The sequence below is a fragment of the Etheostoma spectabile genome, chromosome 21 (assembly GCF_008692095.1).
Source record: "Etheostoma spectabile isolate EspeVRDwgs_2016 chromosome 21, UIUC_Espe_1.0, whole genome shotgun sequence".
Classification (NCBI taxonomy): domain Eukaryota; kingdom Metazoa; phylum Chordata; class Actinopteri; order Perciformes; family Percidae; genus Etheostoma; species Etheostoma spectabile.
The window spans coordinates 3,378,845-3,396,863 of record NC_045753.1 but is presented as its reverse complement, the minus strand read 5'-3'; the positions used below and the strand labels follow the sequence as shown (position 1 = coordinate 3,396,863).

Genomic DNA, 18,019 nt, shown 5'->3' with positions numbered 1-18,019 from the left:
GTGTTTTTTTTGTTTGAGGAATAAAATGAAGCCCTGATCCTCAATCATTTCACTCTAATATAGCTAAATGTAGAATAATACGGATGTTAGGCTACTGTAGATTTTCAATCTCCCGTTCATTTGAGAACCCTGAATGGATTTCACTGACAACATGAGAAGAATAATTGTGTAGGGTAAGCGTATTCGTCATTGAACAGTTTGATAGCTCCATGATTGTAGATCAAATTTGGGGATTTTTAGCTGGTTTTGGGAGACGACACTAAGGAGGAAAACAGAGACTTCAAGATAAAAAAGGAAATAGAACATACATACAAAAACGTACAACAATGACACTATGCTGATGATACACAATTGTACATATAGCCATAGGCCTATTTGTTGAACCGAGTGATCTAATTGCCTTAAGCTGCCTCACTGCCTGCCTGTCAGCAATACATCCATGGATGAATAATAACCTTTTAAAATTAAATGAGTATAAAAATAGAAATTCTATTAGGTGGTCCCAAATCCATAAGGGATGAGCTGCTCAAAACACTTACCTGACTCCCTGGAAGTAACAAGTCTGGGTGGGTTCTGGACCCGCACCACACGGGAAGCTATTTTTTGTCAAATTAGTGTGATAATGCCATTTTTTGTCTTTTTTCCACCACCACAAATCGAGAATTTAACAGGCTGTCAATAGTAGAAAACAGTATTCAAGAGTTTTGTTTTCTATAATGATTTCAGAAAAGTAGCCTGCACTCTTTTGAAAAATGCATGCATATAGTATTAATATAGGTGACAAAGAATTCTTTGTAAATTCTACCGTGTACCCATGGAGACGTTTTTACATATTCATATAAGAACAAAGGTGCAAACAATTCTGCGATTTAAGAACCCGTCATGAATCTGACCTAGACTTTTCTTAAGACTTAAATAAAGAAAAACTTTAAATTCAATGACATAACAATAAATTAAATTAATTAAAACAACACATGATGCATTTTATGCTTTATTAACAGGGTAACGTAGGTCTTAATTCAGTAATGGTAAGAACTAATAACTTTAATGCTGATATCGTAAATAATTATACACACATTTTAACTGGTTAACAAAAGTAAAGCAAATTAAATAGGTTCATTTTGACAGTTTGTTAGTGACATTCACATATAGGCACTGAAAAAGTAAAAAAATAATAAAAAAAAGATTCACAGAGAAATAAATACACAGGTCAATTTCATTTTAGCTATACTAAATATGCAAAAGATGAGGCGTCAAACATTTTCAAGTGCAATAGGTAAAAAGTTACAGTACAGAAAACCTCATGAGCCTTTAAAAAGGATAACAGGCTCTGGTTTGGCATTGTTTTGTCTATGCTAACACATATTCCTCCCTCTATTTACGCTATATACTATTCTGAATGACTTGGCGTCATCAAATGCGCTTGATACACCAGTTCTCCAATAGACTGATTTCTGCAACAATCAATTAACCTTTATTTGAACAGGGAGTAACAGGAATCCTCTCAGTTTTCAGTACCAGGTTGCAGGCAAACATCCATCCTTCACTATTTTACTCACATTAGCCACAAACACGAGTATAGGGTCCCTCGGGTGTCAGCTGTGCCGCATAAAAGGTTTCAAGCTCGGCTATGACTTCAACTTTGATGAAGAATCCAATATAAAATTAGCTGTAACAACATTCATTATAACAAAGGTAATACATAGGAGTTTATTCAGAAAAAAAGGCATGATATTGGATATTGTGAAAAAGGTGCAATATGCTTGCAGGTTAGTTTTATAGTTTGGTAAGACTGCTAGGTGTTAGACATAAGAATCCATATACAGGTTGCGGTTCTACTGTCTAGCTAAAATGAAAGGAAACTAGTCTCAACACTTCACCACTGGACCTTTTTTCCTTTCAAAAGTAGTCACATCCACATACCTATGTGTTATACATCTTCATGCTGTCCTCATTCAATGGCCTTTTTTTCCCACAATCCCAATGACAATCAAGTCATCATATCTTGTTCATGGGTTTTTGCTATTTTTATTTTTTTATTTTTTATTACCTGGTCTGCTAGATGTAGAAACAAAAACGGTTCCCCCCCCCAAAAAACTAAACTTTGTATACTGTATATACAGTGGTGCTCAAAAGTTTACATACACATGCTTAAGTTGACTAAAAAGAGGAATAAAAAAATCATGTTTTGGAAATTTATTTTAATACCTAAATTAAAAAATGAGGTAAAATCCAACCTTTAAGGACACCAATTTTCTTTGTGAATGAATAACGTATTGTAAATAAATAAATGTTCTTATTTAAAATACAGGGGTCATAAGTATACATACCCCTATGTTAAATTCCCATAGAGGCAGGCAGATTTTTATTATTAAAGGCCAGTTATTTCTGGATCAGGATATTATGCATCCTGATAAAGTTCCCTTGGCCTTTAGAATTAAATAGCCCACATCATCACATACTCTTCACCATGCTTAGAGATAGGCATGGTTTTATTTCAGTTAGACTAATACCTGGTTTGATTTGCATTGAGAGATGATTTTATAGAAAGTATCCCATGCCTATCTCTAAGCATGGTGAAGAGTATGTGATGATGTGGGGCTAGTTTAATTCTAAAGGCCAAGGGAACTTTATCAGGATGCATAATATCCTGAATCCAGGAAATAACTGGCCTTTAATAATAAAAATCTGCCTGCCTCTATGGGAATTTAACATAGGGGTATGTATACTTATGACCCCTGTATTTTAAATAAGAACATTTATTTATTTACAATACGTTATTCATTCACAAAGAAAATTGGTGTCCTTAAAGGTTGGATTTTACCTCATTTTTTAATTTAGGTATTAAAATAAATTTCCAAAACATGATTTTTTTATTCCTCTTTTTAGTCAACTTAAGCATGTGTATGTAAACTTTTGAGCACCACTGTATATGATGCAAAACCATTACTAGACATCTCAACGTCAGGGTTTTTATATTCTGTATGACAAGTGTCCATAATGCCCGGGAAATAGTGAAACTAATCTGCAGAGATTGTCTTTTGCAAGACAGCAGCTTTTTAGCATTTAGTGGGATCATCAATCCTAAATCTAAAAGCGTAGCCTATACTGTAACTATCACTCCCTACTATGACTAAACAATGCTTCCTGTGTCTCATTGGTGCCCCCATGGGCTCACGTAGTCCAGTTGAAGACACACTTCAGGACTCATAAGAGAGCTGAAGTGACTAAAATGATAAATGTAAGTTCAATTTTCAGTCGTATAGCTTTCCTGAAGCTTTACAGTTAGCGTCCCTTTTTTTCCTTGAACTCTCCAATGGCATCTGAGCACTTTGAATGTTATCAACACTAGTTCCACACAGTTTAACACTTAGGGAAACACGTTCATTTGCTTTCTTGCTGACAGTTAGATGAGAATATCGATACCGCACTCATGTCTTTTCACTTAATGTGAACAGCCTTAACAGTCTAATTGTTGACAGTCACGCTAAACGGCTGCAGCTTCGTATTTACTGAGCAGAAACTGGTGTCGATCTTTTTATCAAGAAGGAAGAAAGCTGTCCCTCAAACCTCTAATTTCATCCGCACTAAAGGCTTTTTTAAATTTTGAGCTGTGTCCATTTGTATAGCAATATATGAGATGGGTGGAGAATTATTAGCACCTTGAGTTCCTTTGAGACAGACAGCAGTGTGGCCTGAGAGGATCAATCTTTGTCTTTTCTTACTGTACTTACACAAATGTTAGTAGAGTCCATTAGAATAAACTTAACAGATTCGGTTCATGTTAATATTAGATTCAGATTCCCACTCGTGGTTTCGTCAGAAAAATGAGAGATGCAATTTTCTAGTGTTATTTTGTGAAGCTTTTAACATTTAGTGCACTTGTGAGGCTCATGAGAGGCATATTGCTGTTATTGTAGTATATGATTAGAGTAGTCAGGCAGCAAAGCCAGTAGAATAGAAGTAGTAATAGAAGAATATGAAGGGGGTGAACTCAATCCGGTTCTTAACAAATCCATCCACGTTTTAAGCTCTTTTGTTCTTACTCCTTTCCGACCCTTCCAGTTTTAAGTAAACTGATGGACAAGACAAATGTCCACACAGCAGTTTAAAAGGAGACGGAACGTGATTCTGAGCCTAATGTTCAATCAGAATTACAACACAGCTATCGATGTGTGGAATTCTGAAGTGTAACATTCTGCAAAGTTTTTTTAATTGATCACATGCAAATCAGATTCTTGTGTAAGCTGCGAGATTTCAGTGCTAGGTTAAACTGCACGCTCTAATTTGACTTTTTGTAACGGTTTTTCGAACAAGCACCCTCTATAAGAATGTGTCCACCAAGTCCCTGTCCACAAACTCCTTAACACTGAAATAACACACTATCGTCGTCTCTGGAGCCAACCAGTGTGCCATTACTGTTACAGATTGCCAGACTGACCATTGCCAGATTTGCTAGCTTTAACAGCTTTGGTAGCTTTGATATCCATCTTGGTCTTCTGGATACGAGAGAAGATCTCTTTAAAAAGGGCTTTGTACTCTGGAGTGTTCTGTCCCAGCCTCTTATCCACTGCCTCCACCTGCTTGCTAATGCTCTCAATGGCCTCAGGGGTAGAGGGCGACTGGGTGGGGGTAGGGGGAGGCGCTGGGGTGGGGCCCATTGCACAGTCTTTCATGGATGGGTCTCGAGAGACGGGTCTGGAGGTCTGGACCCCGGCGTGACACAGGCTCTCCTCGTGGCGCCTGCACTTCCCTAACAACTCCTCATATTTCTCCAGCAAGGCGTGGTACTGCTCATCCACCTCTCTGAGGATGGACATCCCTCTCTTCCTCACACTGTTGGCGTGGAGGGCGTAGCTGCCCCTCCTGCGGCCGGACGCGTCGCGGGCCACGATGGCGTTGAGCGCCGTGTCGCTGCAGCTTTTTCTCACGGGGCTGGACTCAGGGAGAGACTCCCCTCCCGCTCCTCCTCCACCTTCGGTCTCCTCCCTCACGCCTCCTCCGGCCTCCTCGACCTCTACTTCCAGGAACGTGTCCGTCTCCGGGGTGCTGTTGAGGACGGTCTGGGTAAGACCCACGCCGTCGTCCTCGCTGCTCAGCAGGAAAGTCCGAGCGCGACGTAGCTGCTGCAGCTCCTGTAGCTCCACCTCCAACTCCCGCACCCTCGCCTGGCAGCTCTCAGCGTCCTAAAAGCAAAGACAATCACAATTGTAGTTCAATTTAATATAATATATTATGACCATCCCTCATTCTAGAACAGTTTTTGTACATCTAGTGATCATAAAATTCTAAATTTCTACCTACCTGCACCCGTGTCTGCAGGCGGGAGAACTCTGCAACAAGGAGGTTGCACTCCCTCTCCACCCCTTCCCTACGACCCCGCTCGGTCCGGGCAGCCGCTCGTAGAGCCGACACCGCCTCTCTCAGATGCTGGTTCTCCTCTTCGAATGGTGGACGCTTTGCATCCACTGTAAAGCTCTCAGCCCGGCCCACTACAAACTCATCCTCGTATCTGACAAAAAGATGATAAAGCTAGTTCCTCACAGGTGGTGTGTTCAATTGCTGTAAAGATGACTAGCCACCTGCTCGGTGAAAAACAATAGTAAGTACCTTGGTGCTGTGCAAAGCTCCCTCAGGCAAGGGAAAGAGTGGATGGTCTTGCGTCGTTCCCGCTTCTCCCTCCTGACTCGGAGCTGCTCCATGGAGCGAAGCTGCTCCACCTGGCCTGAGAGAGACTCCACCTGGTTCTGCAAAGTCTCAATGGTCCCTGTTAACCTGTTCCAGGAGGATACATTTGATGCATTTGATCCAAGATGGCTCATAATGTTTTGCACATGCTGAACTCAATCCACTCAGCCTCTATTTTCTCATGTTAACAGCTATTTTGTATATATTTGTTTCTGTATTTATTGTTTCTTTCCTATTTATTATCAATAGGTTTGTTTGTGTGTGTATGCACCAACCACCAAGGCCAATTCCTTGGCAATAAACCCCTTTCTGATTCTGAATTTAGGAAAATGAAAGTGGGTTTGAAAGAAGAGAGAAGAGAAAACCTCTTACCTCTCTATCTTTTGTTGGGAGCCCTTGCTGTCCATCACCAGGGTGTGGTTGGTACGTTCCAGCTCTCGGGCCGTCCCGTCCAGCTGCTCGTACACTTTGGCATGCTGCTCGTTCATTTCCCGAAGAACCTCCAGCTGCTTGGACAGGTACTGTCAGAAAAGACAAACATATGTACGTACACGTCCATGTACATTTACTATACACAGGGAACGTACACACAAATCCACACACAGGAGCAACAATATCAGAAGTTCAGTCTTCAATCAACAGCATGGAAGCAACAAGGGCTCTTATTGGATGCCATAGGAATTAGGCAGTACTTTCTAATTTATGGGCCTTTGATGTGATACATTTTTCAATGATTTATTAGGATTTATTTCTCAGTGTATTACCTGTTAAGATACTGCTTTACAATTTAATTAATTAATTCAAAATCTACTTTCTAGAGCTCTGAAATGGCCATTCACAAATGTTTTTTTTCTATTAGGTGTACTTTATTTTAGTCATGAATTCAATTCACGGATTAGGTTAATGAGGGCGACATTAGCTAGATTAGATAAAACAATTCTCAAAATCTATCATAAATAATAATAAAGCCCGTCTCTTCCCATCCTGCCTGAAACCTCTTGACAGCACTCCATCCTTTGTACCTCGATCTCTTGCACTTGTTCTTCATTAGTGAGGTACATCTGCTGCAGGGAATCCTCCAGCTCTTTGTTCCTCTCCAGCAGAGTCTTTCCCAGCTCTGCCGCCAAGTGGAGGTCTAGAAATTAGGAGATTATGAAGCAGATGTACAAATAAGTCACAAGTGCAGGCAGAGATGTAGATCCTTTCCAAGAAGGATACAAATACTGAATCTTTAGGTATAGGGAAAAAGAAGGCTGGGGAGGAGGGATGGAAATATGAGGACAGGAAAGGGGGAACTAAATCTAACAAAAGAACTGTAACAGACTGCAACTGTATAAATTAAATGATCCGATGTCCTGATTAACGGAGAGAATTGTTCTATTTTAGGTGAGGTTATAACAGTGTCTGGAACAGAAGGATTAAAGGGCCCTATTGCATTGTCTCAGTCTGAACTGGACCAGTTCAATTATACAAAGAGGAGAGCAGGAGAGACAGAAAGACTGTCTTCCCCTGCGGGTCCTCTTCTCTCCACTAACTGAAAATGAAGGTCAGAGATTGTTGCCAGGATCATTTGAAGAGACACCGCTCTGCTGAGATGAGCACAAAAATAGGCTGAAGTTTAAAATGCAGGAGACTTTTAAGGCAGGCAATTACATTCAATGTATTATATAGTAGTATGTTGTTCATCTTGTCCATTGCTTTACCTTTATTGCACCACACCGTTTTAATTTGTGCTTCCAAACTGTTGTAGCACCTCCACAGTAAGATGAGTCAATGTCATCGTTCTTTATTCTAACTGTGCTCTGACTCAGCAGTGTTGATGGCCTACATTGTTAGGTCTGAGTCAGCAAGATGTGATTTGCAACCTCTTAGAAAGAAAGCAGAGGACTAAACTGAACAGCCAATAAAGTCATCGCTCATTCAGCCCTGGGTCTGTCCGCAATAGTAATAGTGATCACTTGGACGATTGCCAAGTAACAAGCTTCTAACGGCAACTCGTGACCTACTGTATATCACTGCAACATTTACATTAAATAGTGTAGATAGCAGGGTTGGGTACAGAAACAACTAGTATCTACCAGACCAAATGACAACGCAGATTCCAGTGCATCATTCCAGTGCTACTTAATTGCTCCGAAATGAGCAAGACTTTAGTTAACATTGCACTTGGCAGCAGGTAACATTAGCTTATAGTTAGCTAGTAGCTTGCTTAAACACAGCTATAATGCTTAAAGCTAAAGGTCCCACTTTGACGTTCAACAGTCTGCAGCTAAAGACACAGCATAGCCCAGCTGCCCTTTTCAAGACACCACGGCCACTGCTAAAGTTGGAGTAGACGGCGAAACAAAACACCTATGGGACTTCTTAAGGTCTGCACCCTGTAAGCTCATGGTGCATTCAAGTGCGCATCAATAAACTCAAGCTGTTGTTGTAAAGTACCCTTCTGCCATGTAGTGGTTCTTCCTCCTGTTGTTTAACAGCTGATATAAGTTACTGCTATTACATTTTAAATAAATTATAAAAATTTGACCATATGGCCATAAGTCATTCTTTAATGTTGCCGACTGTTGTTGTGTGCTCTTATTTAAATTATTGGGTCAGGCACAGTTTAGGAACAGTTTTAAAAGTATTGATTTAGCACCATTATCGGAAAACACCCAAACAATACCCAACCTTAACAGATAGAACAAGTGCACTCAACCAGTGTAATGTAAAAAAAAAATTCCATCCCTTTCCATATTGTTTTGGTTATTTTTCAGTCGCACCGCTCTCATAGCGTTTTCCTGTCACCCACTGTACACTATGTACCCAGCACCACACAGTCACATCTAACTGGTGAACATAGTGGAGCATTTAGCAGCTAAAGAGCCAGATATTTCACTCAGGAGTTGGTGGAGACCAAAAACAGAGAAAAAAAGAATATTGGACTTCAATTCACCAGGTGGCCAGGAAGACAACTACAAAAATCACGCTGATGGAACTCCATTACAGCTTGATGTGTAAATAGGCAACTGTATGCTAACCAGCTTAACCAGTTTAACTTAAAAGGTGACAACCTGTCAGTGCACGTCTTGTTTCTGCTAACTCTTGTTAATGCTGGGTTAAAGATCCTTCAAGAAATGTTTCCATACACAGTTGAGCCCGACGAATAAATTATCAGGAAGATTGTAGCTTATCACAGATACAGTATTTTATTATCAGCACATGTCGGCTGAAGTAGCATGGAATTGCAATACAGAAATCTGTGTTGACTCATATACTGTATTATCCCTAAGTTCTCAATATCGGTTTTAGCCTTACAAATCAAATATCAGCCAGGTTCTATTTTTCAGTAACAGCATGTTTTGAAAGCAGGCTTCTCTTCTTTCTACCTGACAGTCTTGTTGTCACCTTCTTCAATTAAACTAATTAGTAGCAAGCTAAGCATGCAGTGGCCAAAAGCTCCATATGGACTAATTCACACACTTCCTCTGTACTGATAGCTTAATGAATTCCTGCGGGGCCCTGGCATCAGCTGCTCTGGTTCCATTGAATGGATTCCTCCTGGATGCTGAGTGAGTCAGGAGCCCACCTAGCCCTCTTTCTGCTAGTACGACTTAACTAGGAACCCCTGGTGAGTTAGCATCTCTGCTCTGATACACAGGAAGGGATTTGTTTCTAAATATGCAGAGGAAGGGTGGTGTAGTTAGCATTAGCAGATATAGCAACAAAGACTTCAAGCTACGAAATCATTTCAAATCAGTACTTTTATTTTTCTAGCAGTAGTAGGCTCTTATTCTGTTTATTGTGACCATTACGCATCAAAATACCAAGGCAAATTCCTTGTGAATGTGAAAATCTAACTGTTGTTGACGTAAACAAAACTTGGTATGGTGAAGCATTCCTCAATCAATAAACTAAAAACTGTTATTTAACCCTCATGTTGTCCTCGGGCCAAATTGACCCATTTTCCTATATTAGTGTTCTTTTAAACTACCTAATTTTAATTACCCAAAATAACATGACTGATTCCACACAACACTCTTTGGCAAGTACAAATCTCTACTTTCATTAATTTTAGGGCGTCTTGTTCAATTTTGTAGCATTTGAAAAAAACAATTGAAGTGGTTTTGAAATAGTATTGAGTAAAAGTTGACATATTCCAGTCTGGGATTATCCATTAACATCCATTCCTTTCATTTTAGTCTCAATAATTCCTAATTTCTGCTTTTTCTAACTCAAACATTAGGCATAATTTCCTATAAATGAGGTTTATGGACCATAAATTCCAAAAGTAACTGTAAAACTAAAGTTAATAAGTTAGTGTTACGTAGTGTTGAAAACGGCAAAAAAGCATCAAATGTTTTGAAAAAGGGACAAAAACGTAAGAAAAAGTGTTGATTTTCCATTTTGACAGGAAGACAACACAAGACCTTTGAAGTTCTTGATAACCTATCCAGCCTCGGGCCAATCGAATATGAAAACAAAAACTTTATTGTCCACAGATGTGAACATTTTTCGTTGGTTTCACCAAGACTACAAGAATACGAGAGAGACAGAACGTTACAAACAATACATAGCCAAGACGGCAAGACGGACAAAACAGACAATAGATTTCATAAAATACAACTTAACAAAAGTTACATTTAACAAAGTAAATAAGTAGATAAATATAGACTACCAAAAATGTTTCCGGTGCATAAAACCTGCAACATGGAAGTCTGCCTCGCCCTATGGTTCCCAGTGTTATCTAGCACCTTAACAGCATTGGGCCTGAAGGATTTCTTGAAGATGTTGCAATTAGAGTCCAACCAATAAAAGGATTTTTAGGGCTAATACGATTCAAATATTTGGTTATTTAAAAATCCGATACATATTATTTTTTTTTTTAAATCAAGAAACGCGTAACAAAACAAACAGATTTCCTTAAGTTTAGTCACTTGTAGTTATTTATGAGTTCTCACTAAAGTAATATGATAATTTGTTTTATAATCACAGCAGAACAGAGGAACATCAAAATATATCAAAGTTCTGATGAACAAAATGTCTAAAAATACAAAACTTAAGATACAAAACTTAAAGTCCTTTGAACATAAACATAAATAATCAGCCAACAGGGACAATGTAGAGCGCCCTCTGGTGGACAAACTATACAACACCAACACTCAGAACACGGTTGACCATCCGTTTTTATTTTTTAAATATTCATTTATCAGAATCATTTATAATGAATATTTAAAAACATTATGAATGCAGATGCCAATAGAACGGGAAATGCTTAATAATCGGCCGAAAATATTGGTCAGGCTCTAGTTTCTATTTGCTGTTGGTGCTCTAAAACGCCTCCCTGAGGGTAGAAGTTCAAATTTGCTGTGTAATGGATGGGAGGGGTCACTGCTAATTTTTTCAGCTTTTGTAATGCGTTCCACATAAATAAAGCTTAAGTGCGTTTGTGGCTTCCCTATAATTTTTGAGGCCATGTTCACTATTCTCTGCAGTTTGTTCCTCCTTTGGATGTTTAGGTCATGATAACACATGGTCATGTTAAAAGATAGGACGCTTTCCACTAAGCCTTTATGTACAGTTTCCAAGATATTTTGATTCACTCCGATCTGACAAATCTAAAACTAAATTCCAGACAACACTGTGTTAGTGTCCACATTCAGCAGGCAGAGAGGGACAGGGAGCTCAGTGACTCGAGAATAAAAGAAGAAAGGAAAACAAAGTGAAAGTGAGAGGAGGGGGAAAGAGCCAATCGATACGAGTCACTGCACTAGCAAACAACTTAGCAAGTCAATACTCGCAACAGACTGTCTGTTAGCTGCACACAGACCTGAAGCTTGACCCACACAGGATGAAACCACTGAAGCCGGAACTCCAGCGTAATCACATCATTCATGACGGATCCATTTCCCGCATGCTCCTACTGCAACCAGTTGGGAGTGTGTTTGTATTCAGCCAACTTTCTTGCACATTTTACAAAGTAATCCCAAGGGTAAGTAGAAATACTATACTTTTTTTCAATGCAACCATCTACTGAAAACTTGAAGACAGGTGTGCACATCTAGACATATCTAATCATACACTGTATGTGGTGATCTCTTCCACAGGCAGTGTTGTATTGGACCCATGAGATTTATTGGAATGTGGAAAACAAGACTTCTCTTCTTCTTTTCCTGTGTTGCAGACCCGACATCGTAACAGAAAAAAGGTTCTAGAAACATTCAGTGGCCGGAAATGAATTATTAAGTGCAATAGCTTTTTTATCCATAAACTGCACTGACGCATTATATGCCAAAACAGTAGTATCTAGTAACATTTTCATGTTCAACACAGGGGCCTTAGCTCTTTAATACCCTTTACGTACAGTATGTGGCATAAACAGTTAGCATCAGATGTACATCAAGCCAACAAACCTCTGGTCTCAAGTGGTAGAGCCACATATTTTCGTTGTATTTGGGCCAACAAACAGGACCAAACAAAGATCCATCCTTATTACACGTCTGCATCCCTCCTGTTTTTCTGCTTTGTAATTCTGAGTTGAAACGGGAGCTGGAATTACAAAAAATCTCCTACATTCCACAGTGTGACTGTGCTTTCCAAGTTTGACATCTGCTAAATTTGTACACAAATGAAGAGTTTCTTTCTCAAAAGACTTAAAAAAAAAAAAAAGAGTTATTATGACACAAGGTTGGTTGAATATCTGCAAAGTATCACTTAAATTAGACAAAGACTGAAGAAGGAACCCTCCTGTTGGCTCGTTTTTGCACCTTTGTCGACCAGTTAATTCAGACAAAGCAAGACGTTTAAAAGGAGTACCTGTGAAACTGTGATGAGTATTTTACAAATTTATAAAGAGCTAAAAAGTGATAAATTAATAATCAAAGGATTTAACACATTAATCAACGTCAAATTACATAAAAAATACGGACTACGGCTGTCTTTCACTGCCTAATTGGTTCACAACATTTGATATTACATCAGTATTTAGACCCAAAAAACACCGGTACACACTTTTGTTGAGCACATTAAGTAAGCGGCGTATCTTTAAATAAAAAAAGGATAAATCTTGACCTCTACTTTACTAGGTATCTAAGGCATCCATAGACCACCAAGAATTTTCCTTGAAAATAAATCTTTATCTTACACTGCTTTAATATTATTGCATATTGTGTACTCAGGTTTAAACAATAGCCTATAATAATAGGTACATGTCATTTAAATAATTGAATACACTTAGTTAAAAGTGTATGCAGAGAGCCTATGGCTTTTCCAATAAAAAGGCTCTGTATTAGGAAATCGTGACATTGTGTCCATCACATCTGTCCAATAGCCAAGGAGACATCTTTAAGTTTTGGGGTTTATCTACCCAACAGTCCAAAACCCTAAAGACATGCAACACACAATGGTACAAAACACATTCAAAAGCAGCAGATCCAAAAATTTGAGTCGACAAGCTTCAACCACATCTGCAGGTTTCTTGATAAACAAATGACTGATGATCAAAAGCATCCTTTTTTGTATAAAATGTATTTATTGATTCTAAATCCTCCATAAATATGCCCAGATAATAGCCTCATTGTCATTGAGAGTCTTAACACACTGTCTGATGCTGACAACAATATACCAGGCCCTGCTTGGCATGCTTTCAATGCATTGTTGTCAAAGAAGAACAACTCGCTCCTTTGAAACTACTTCAGCGTTTGTCTGAATGCATTTAAATTGAGGAGGGACTTTTAAAAGATGCATGGGCCGTCTCGTTACATGACAGGGAGGCTTTGTTAAGTGGAGGCCAGCTGACCGACACCGGGCGCCGGCCGCTGAGAGCGGGGATGCTGCGGGGAGGGAGGATGGTGTCTTGTCTTACCCTGCTCCAGGTCCTGTTGGTCGTACCACGGCTCTTCCTCTTCGGTCACGAATTCCTCCATTGTCCCTGAGCTTAGCATGGGTGTCTCCCTCCTCCTGAACCCGGGAAACCCGCAGAAACAAGCCGTGCTGTCCGAACAACAGAGCTCCGAGCCTTCCAGAAGGCAGTGGTCGCTCCTTCGTGCTGGAGCTGCGCGCGGGTTTCATTCAGCCAGGGAGTGCTGTGTTGTGGCTCTACGTGTTTCCTCTTTCCTTCCTCTGCTCGTTGTTTCCTCTCATTCTCCCCCCACCGCCAGGCACCGGCCCATCCTGGTTCTCAGACCAGCTGCTCCTGCTGCAGAGGAGCCTATAGACGTGGCAGCGATGTTGCAATGACAGCACTTCCTTTCTCCCTGTTATCAGCGGCACACGTACGATGCCTTCACGGGCTGCTCGTAAACAGTAAACGTGCAGTTCTGTTTCCATTCCAAAGCTTTTGATCAAGCCCGTCCTTTAGATTTCTTTGAAAATGACGACATTTAGACACATTTATTACAAAGGCCCATTAACAGATGTACTGTATCATAAAATTGTGATTCGATTAGGATTTGTTATAGGTTAATCTAACATGTAGTTTATATAAACACTTAAAAGGAAGGTAGATATAGCAATCACTAGGCTATAAATGGTATTTTTCAGATAGGGGTGCACAGGTTGTGCAGTAGAAAGACAAGTCAGCAGCTTCTCCAGAAACCTGGGTTCAGTTCCTGACAGCACTACTTCCAACTTATCCCCGTGGAACTGGGACAAGCTACCACTTGTCCCAGCCTCTGTGATTTTTAATTGTTTGTCTGTAGTCTGTGTCAAAAAGTGAATACAATATTCTAACACAACCTGTGCATACAAGACGGGCTGATAATATACAGCAAATGTGTCTGTTGATGCAGTAGTAGTGAATGCAGACTTACATGAGTGGATGAACCCTTCTATTCATTACAGTTTATTTTGATTATTCTTGCTCTGTTTTTACCTTCCAACAGATCCTTTTGCAGTTGTAGGCGTTTGTAGCAGTGGTATGTTATTTACGCCACTAGAGTGCATGCTCGAGTCGTATACATGCCACAAAACAGGTCCCTCTTAAAAGGTTAGAATGAACACAAGTACAGAACATACATTTCACAGAAATCCCCTTTGTCCCCTCACAGCTCCATCCTAAGATTGTTATAGTATTTAAAGTTTTCCTCAGTTGCTTTGGTACGGGTCTCGACTCATCCGTGACATTTGCAAAACAGTAAGTGCATATCTCAAAACAATTCGTTCAAATAGCAAAATCCCATAGATTATCTGTAAAAGCCAGTCTCTTGCTCAAAATCCTTAGTTCATATCTCAAAAGTAAATATCTGTGTCAATGAACATGTCAGGCCATCAGAATGACAAGTCCTCGTGTCATTGTGTCATAAGTCAAATTGTTTGATCACGTCGTCACTATTACAATGGGATGGCAGTAGCTCAGTCAGTATGGACTGAGCTGTAATGGGAACCGGAAGGTCGCAGGTTCAAGTCCCCGTACGGACCAAAGTATGGTGGTGGACTGGAGAGGTGCCAGTTCACCTCCTGGGCATTGCCAAGGTGCTCTTGAGCAAGGCACCAAACTCCCATCTGCTCGGGGCGCCTTTCCATGGACAGCCCCCCCACTCTGACATCTCTCCATTAGTGCATGTATAGATCCTGAGCATGTGTGTGTAATTCAGGCCTGTGTGTAATAACAACAGAGTGTAAAATGTAGTCTCCCCTTGTGGGATTAATAAAGTATAATAAAAAATAAATTAAAAAAATAAAAAGTACTGTGGCTAGTACTCTAGCCATGTAAACTATGGCTAGATATGTGATGACAATTGTTGTAGGCCACACCTTAGTGAATGTGGGAGTTTGATCACAAGATTCACATTATGCTTTTCCTGTTTGTACTGTAATTTGTTGACAGAGCATGTCATTGCGATATAGAAAGGAAAAGACAGCACTGCATAGCACAAAAAAGAATTTAGGGAAAACTGTACATGCAGTGCTGTAGGAACTAAAGTGCAGTCTTCCTATACCTCCTGATGTGGCTGTTTTTAAAGATGTTGTTGTCCTTTATTATGGCACTCTTTATCTCCTTTAGTCTTATGGCATTGTTTTCTACAACCATATCAACCATGGTGCAAATAGTCTTCTCCTGTTGAGTTGTCTTGCAATCCTATGTGGAAAAAACATAGTAACGCAAAATTTCAAAATTAAGAAAGATAGAAAGTCACTGTTTACTGTAAAGTATACTTACTATGTATTGTAAAATGCAAATGGAATACTGTAATATTGTATGAAGCATTACAGAAAGTATATAGTATTACAGTCCAGTGCCTATTGTTAGATTACATACCTGTTCTGTCAACGAAAAGTTTGAATGATCAAGGACACATATGTTCTCCCAACATTTGGCTACACCTTTCGACCAGCCTCTGCCTTTGTAGGCACATTATAAAAAACGTGATCTATAAGTGTGGCTCTAATCTAATCAGGAACGCGTACTGTAAATGTCCTCGGCCTCTTCTGCCTCTTCCTCTGTTTTGACTCCCAACTCTTCTGCCACACAGCCTTACTCCTGTTCTTCTTCTTCTTCTTCTTCTCTCTGGCTGGTGACCCCATCCCATTCCTTGTCCTTCCATTGTCAGACATTGTAACATTGGGTTGTGCTCCGGCTATATATAATATATATATATATATATATATAATATATATATACTTGCCAGTTGATGGTTCATGAGATGCACCTTTGTTAGAAAAAGTCAGTCTGGGAGCAATTGACCAATTCAGGACAGATTTAGAAAAAAAAGAGTAATGAAAATGTATAGAAATATGACTTTGGCTATGAACTAATGACTAAATGACTTTATTAAAGCATTTAGAATCTAAGTTTGGCTAAATGGAAAGAGGTAGCATTGTACAAGTTGGCTACCTGTGCAGAATGCAGGGTTGTGGCAGAGACATTTGGTGTCAGCAAGACAACCGTCCACCGCTGTGTACACGCAGTGTGCAGGGCCAATGCGATCCAAGCTGCTGGACCAATTTGTCACTTTACTCGACGTGGCTGAGGCACAGGCTGTAGCACACCACTCCATTACGCACCTTGTGCCACAAATGTACTGCACACTGGAAGGGACCCATGTCCTGATGCTTCCCCCCTCCAATGGATACCAGGACTATACTTACGCGAGTTAAAGGTTCACTACATCACAACTTATTCGGCAAAGCTATTTCCATCTCCCATTTTGCACGGGAATACTTTTTCAAAAAAGGCAAAACCCACCTCAAGCGAGCCTAAAAACGGTTTTGCGAATTGTAGGACGTGTTTTTTTTTTCAAATTTTGCCGGCTCCTCAAGAAAGCTGACGTTAGCTAACATTAGCCAGCTAAAACCACAATATCCTAATATATTTCAGATGTCAGTGTTTCCTAGTATGGCTATTACTATGGCAAGCCCTTTTAACATTTAAAAGCTAAGTTTGACTATCCGGAATTAACATTATAGATATCAATAACGTCTTTATGACTAGTCGTAATTACATTTTGGATAGTTGGAATTGTCATTCAAGATATCTGTATCGTAATTGTGACTAGTCAAAATGACAGATATCTGTCAAAACGAATTACAGATATCTACAATGACGAATTACAGATATCTACAATGACGTCATTGAAAAACGTCATTCAACGCGTCACACATCTTAAATGACAATTGCAGATATCTGTAATTCAGTTTTGACTATAGGCAAAATGAAAGTTAAAGATATCTCAAATGTCATTATGACTAGTGCAAATTACTGTGCATGACGTTGCCCTATTTTAGATATCCATAAATCCAATCCCCGCCATAATCCAAAGAAGTGGTAGATTAAGTAGAAGAAGTCCATTTTCTTATTTCTGAGAATGGAAGAAGAAAGAGTCATGGCGAAAAAAACACCAGAAAATGGCATGCAATTGAACAAGCCCTTACAGAAAGGATTTGTGGAGAGAGAGAACGTCGTTCTATTGAAAACTGTAAAAGAAATCTCGGAAGAATTGAACATTTGCTATCACCAGACACAAACAACGAACTCAAATGCAGTTTGGCGGAACTGAAAACTGAAAACTGAAGACGCAAATTTCTATACTGGGGAAGACCAACGTACATATATCACCAGACCAAGCCAACTCAACAGATTTGAGATTGAGCATTGGTCTGGGGAGTCTAATCTATATTTTCTCTGCACAAGAGGCGTGACCAACGAGCATAGTTCAAATGACTCTGTAATTTGATAGTCCTTCAACCAATCAGAGCAACGATCCGGGTGACGTAAAAGCGACAGCGTGATCAACGGCTTTGCTGCGCTTTGGTGGTCACTATGTTGAATGAAATCAAAAAGCTGCTTGGGCACTTCTCTATCGTGATTGTGTAAACCCGCCAATAGAGCGCCAGGTAGATGAGCCAGTTT

General features: G+C 39.8%; 1 protein-coding gene across 1 annotated transcript; it reads right to left on the bottom strand.

Moving 5' to 3' along the window:
• Positions 1-1,974: 1,974 nt before the first annotated feature.
• LOC116671812 (cerebellar degeneration-related protein 2-like) lies at positions 1,975-13,949 on the bottom strand. The gene is made up of 7 exons (XM_032503299.1): positions 13,535-13,949; positions 6,711-6,823; positions 6,061-6,209; positions 5,611-5,775; positions 5,305-5,512; positions 2,925-5,186; positions 1,975-2,097 (listed from the first exon to the last, which is right to left on the bottom strand). The coding sequence occupies exons 1-6, from the start codon at positions 13,611-13,613 to the stop codon at positions 4,422-4,424; spliced, it is 1,479 nt and encodes a 492-aa protein (XP_032359190.1). The 5' UTR covers positions 13,614-13,949; the 3' UTR covers positions 1,975-2,097; positions 2,925-4,421.
• Between the last annotated feature and the right edge of the window lie 4,070 nt (positions 13,950-18,019).

Bases quoted from the DNA above. Each gene is read 5' to 3' on its own strand.
- LOC116671812 (XM_032503299.1), bottom strand. From the start codon at position 13,613: ATGCTAAGCTCAGGGACAATGGAGGAATTCGTGACCGAAGAGGAAGAG. The intron at 6,210-6,710 runs GTACAAAGGATG...CTTTTCTGACAG, and splicing joins AACAAGTGCAAGAGATCGAG to TACCTGTCCAAGCAGCTGGA. The intron at 5,187-5,304 runs GTAGGTAGAAAT...CTTTGCTTTTAG, and splicing joins GCCTGCAGACACGGGTGCAG to GACGCTGAGAGCTGCCAGGC.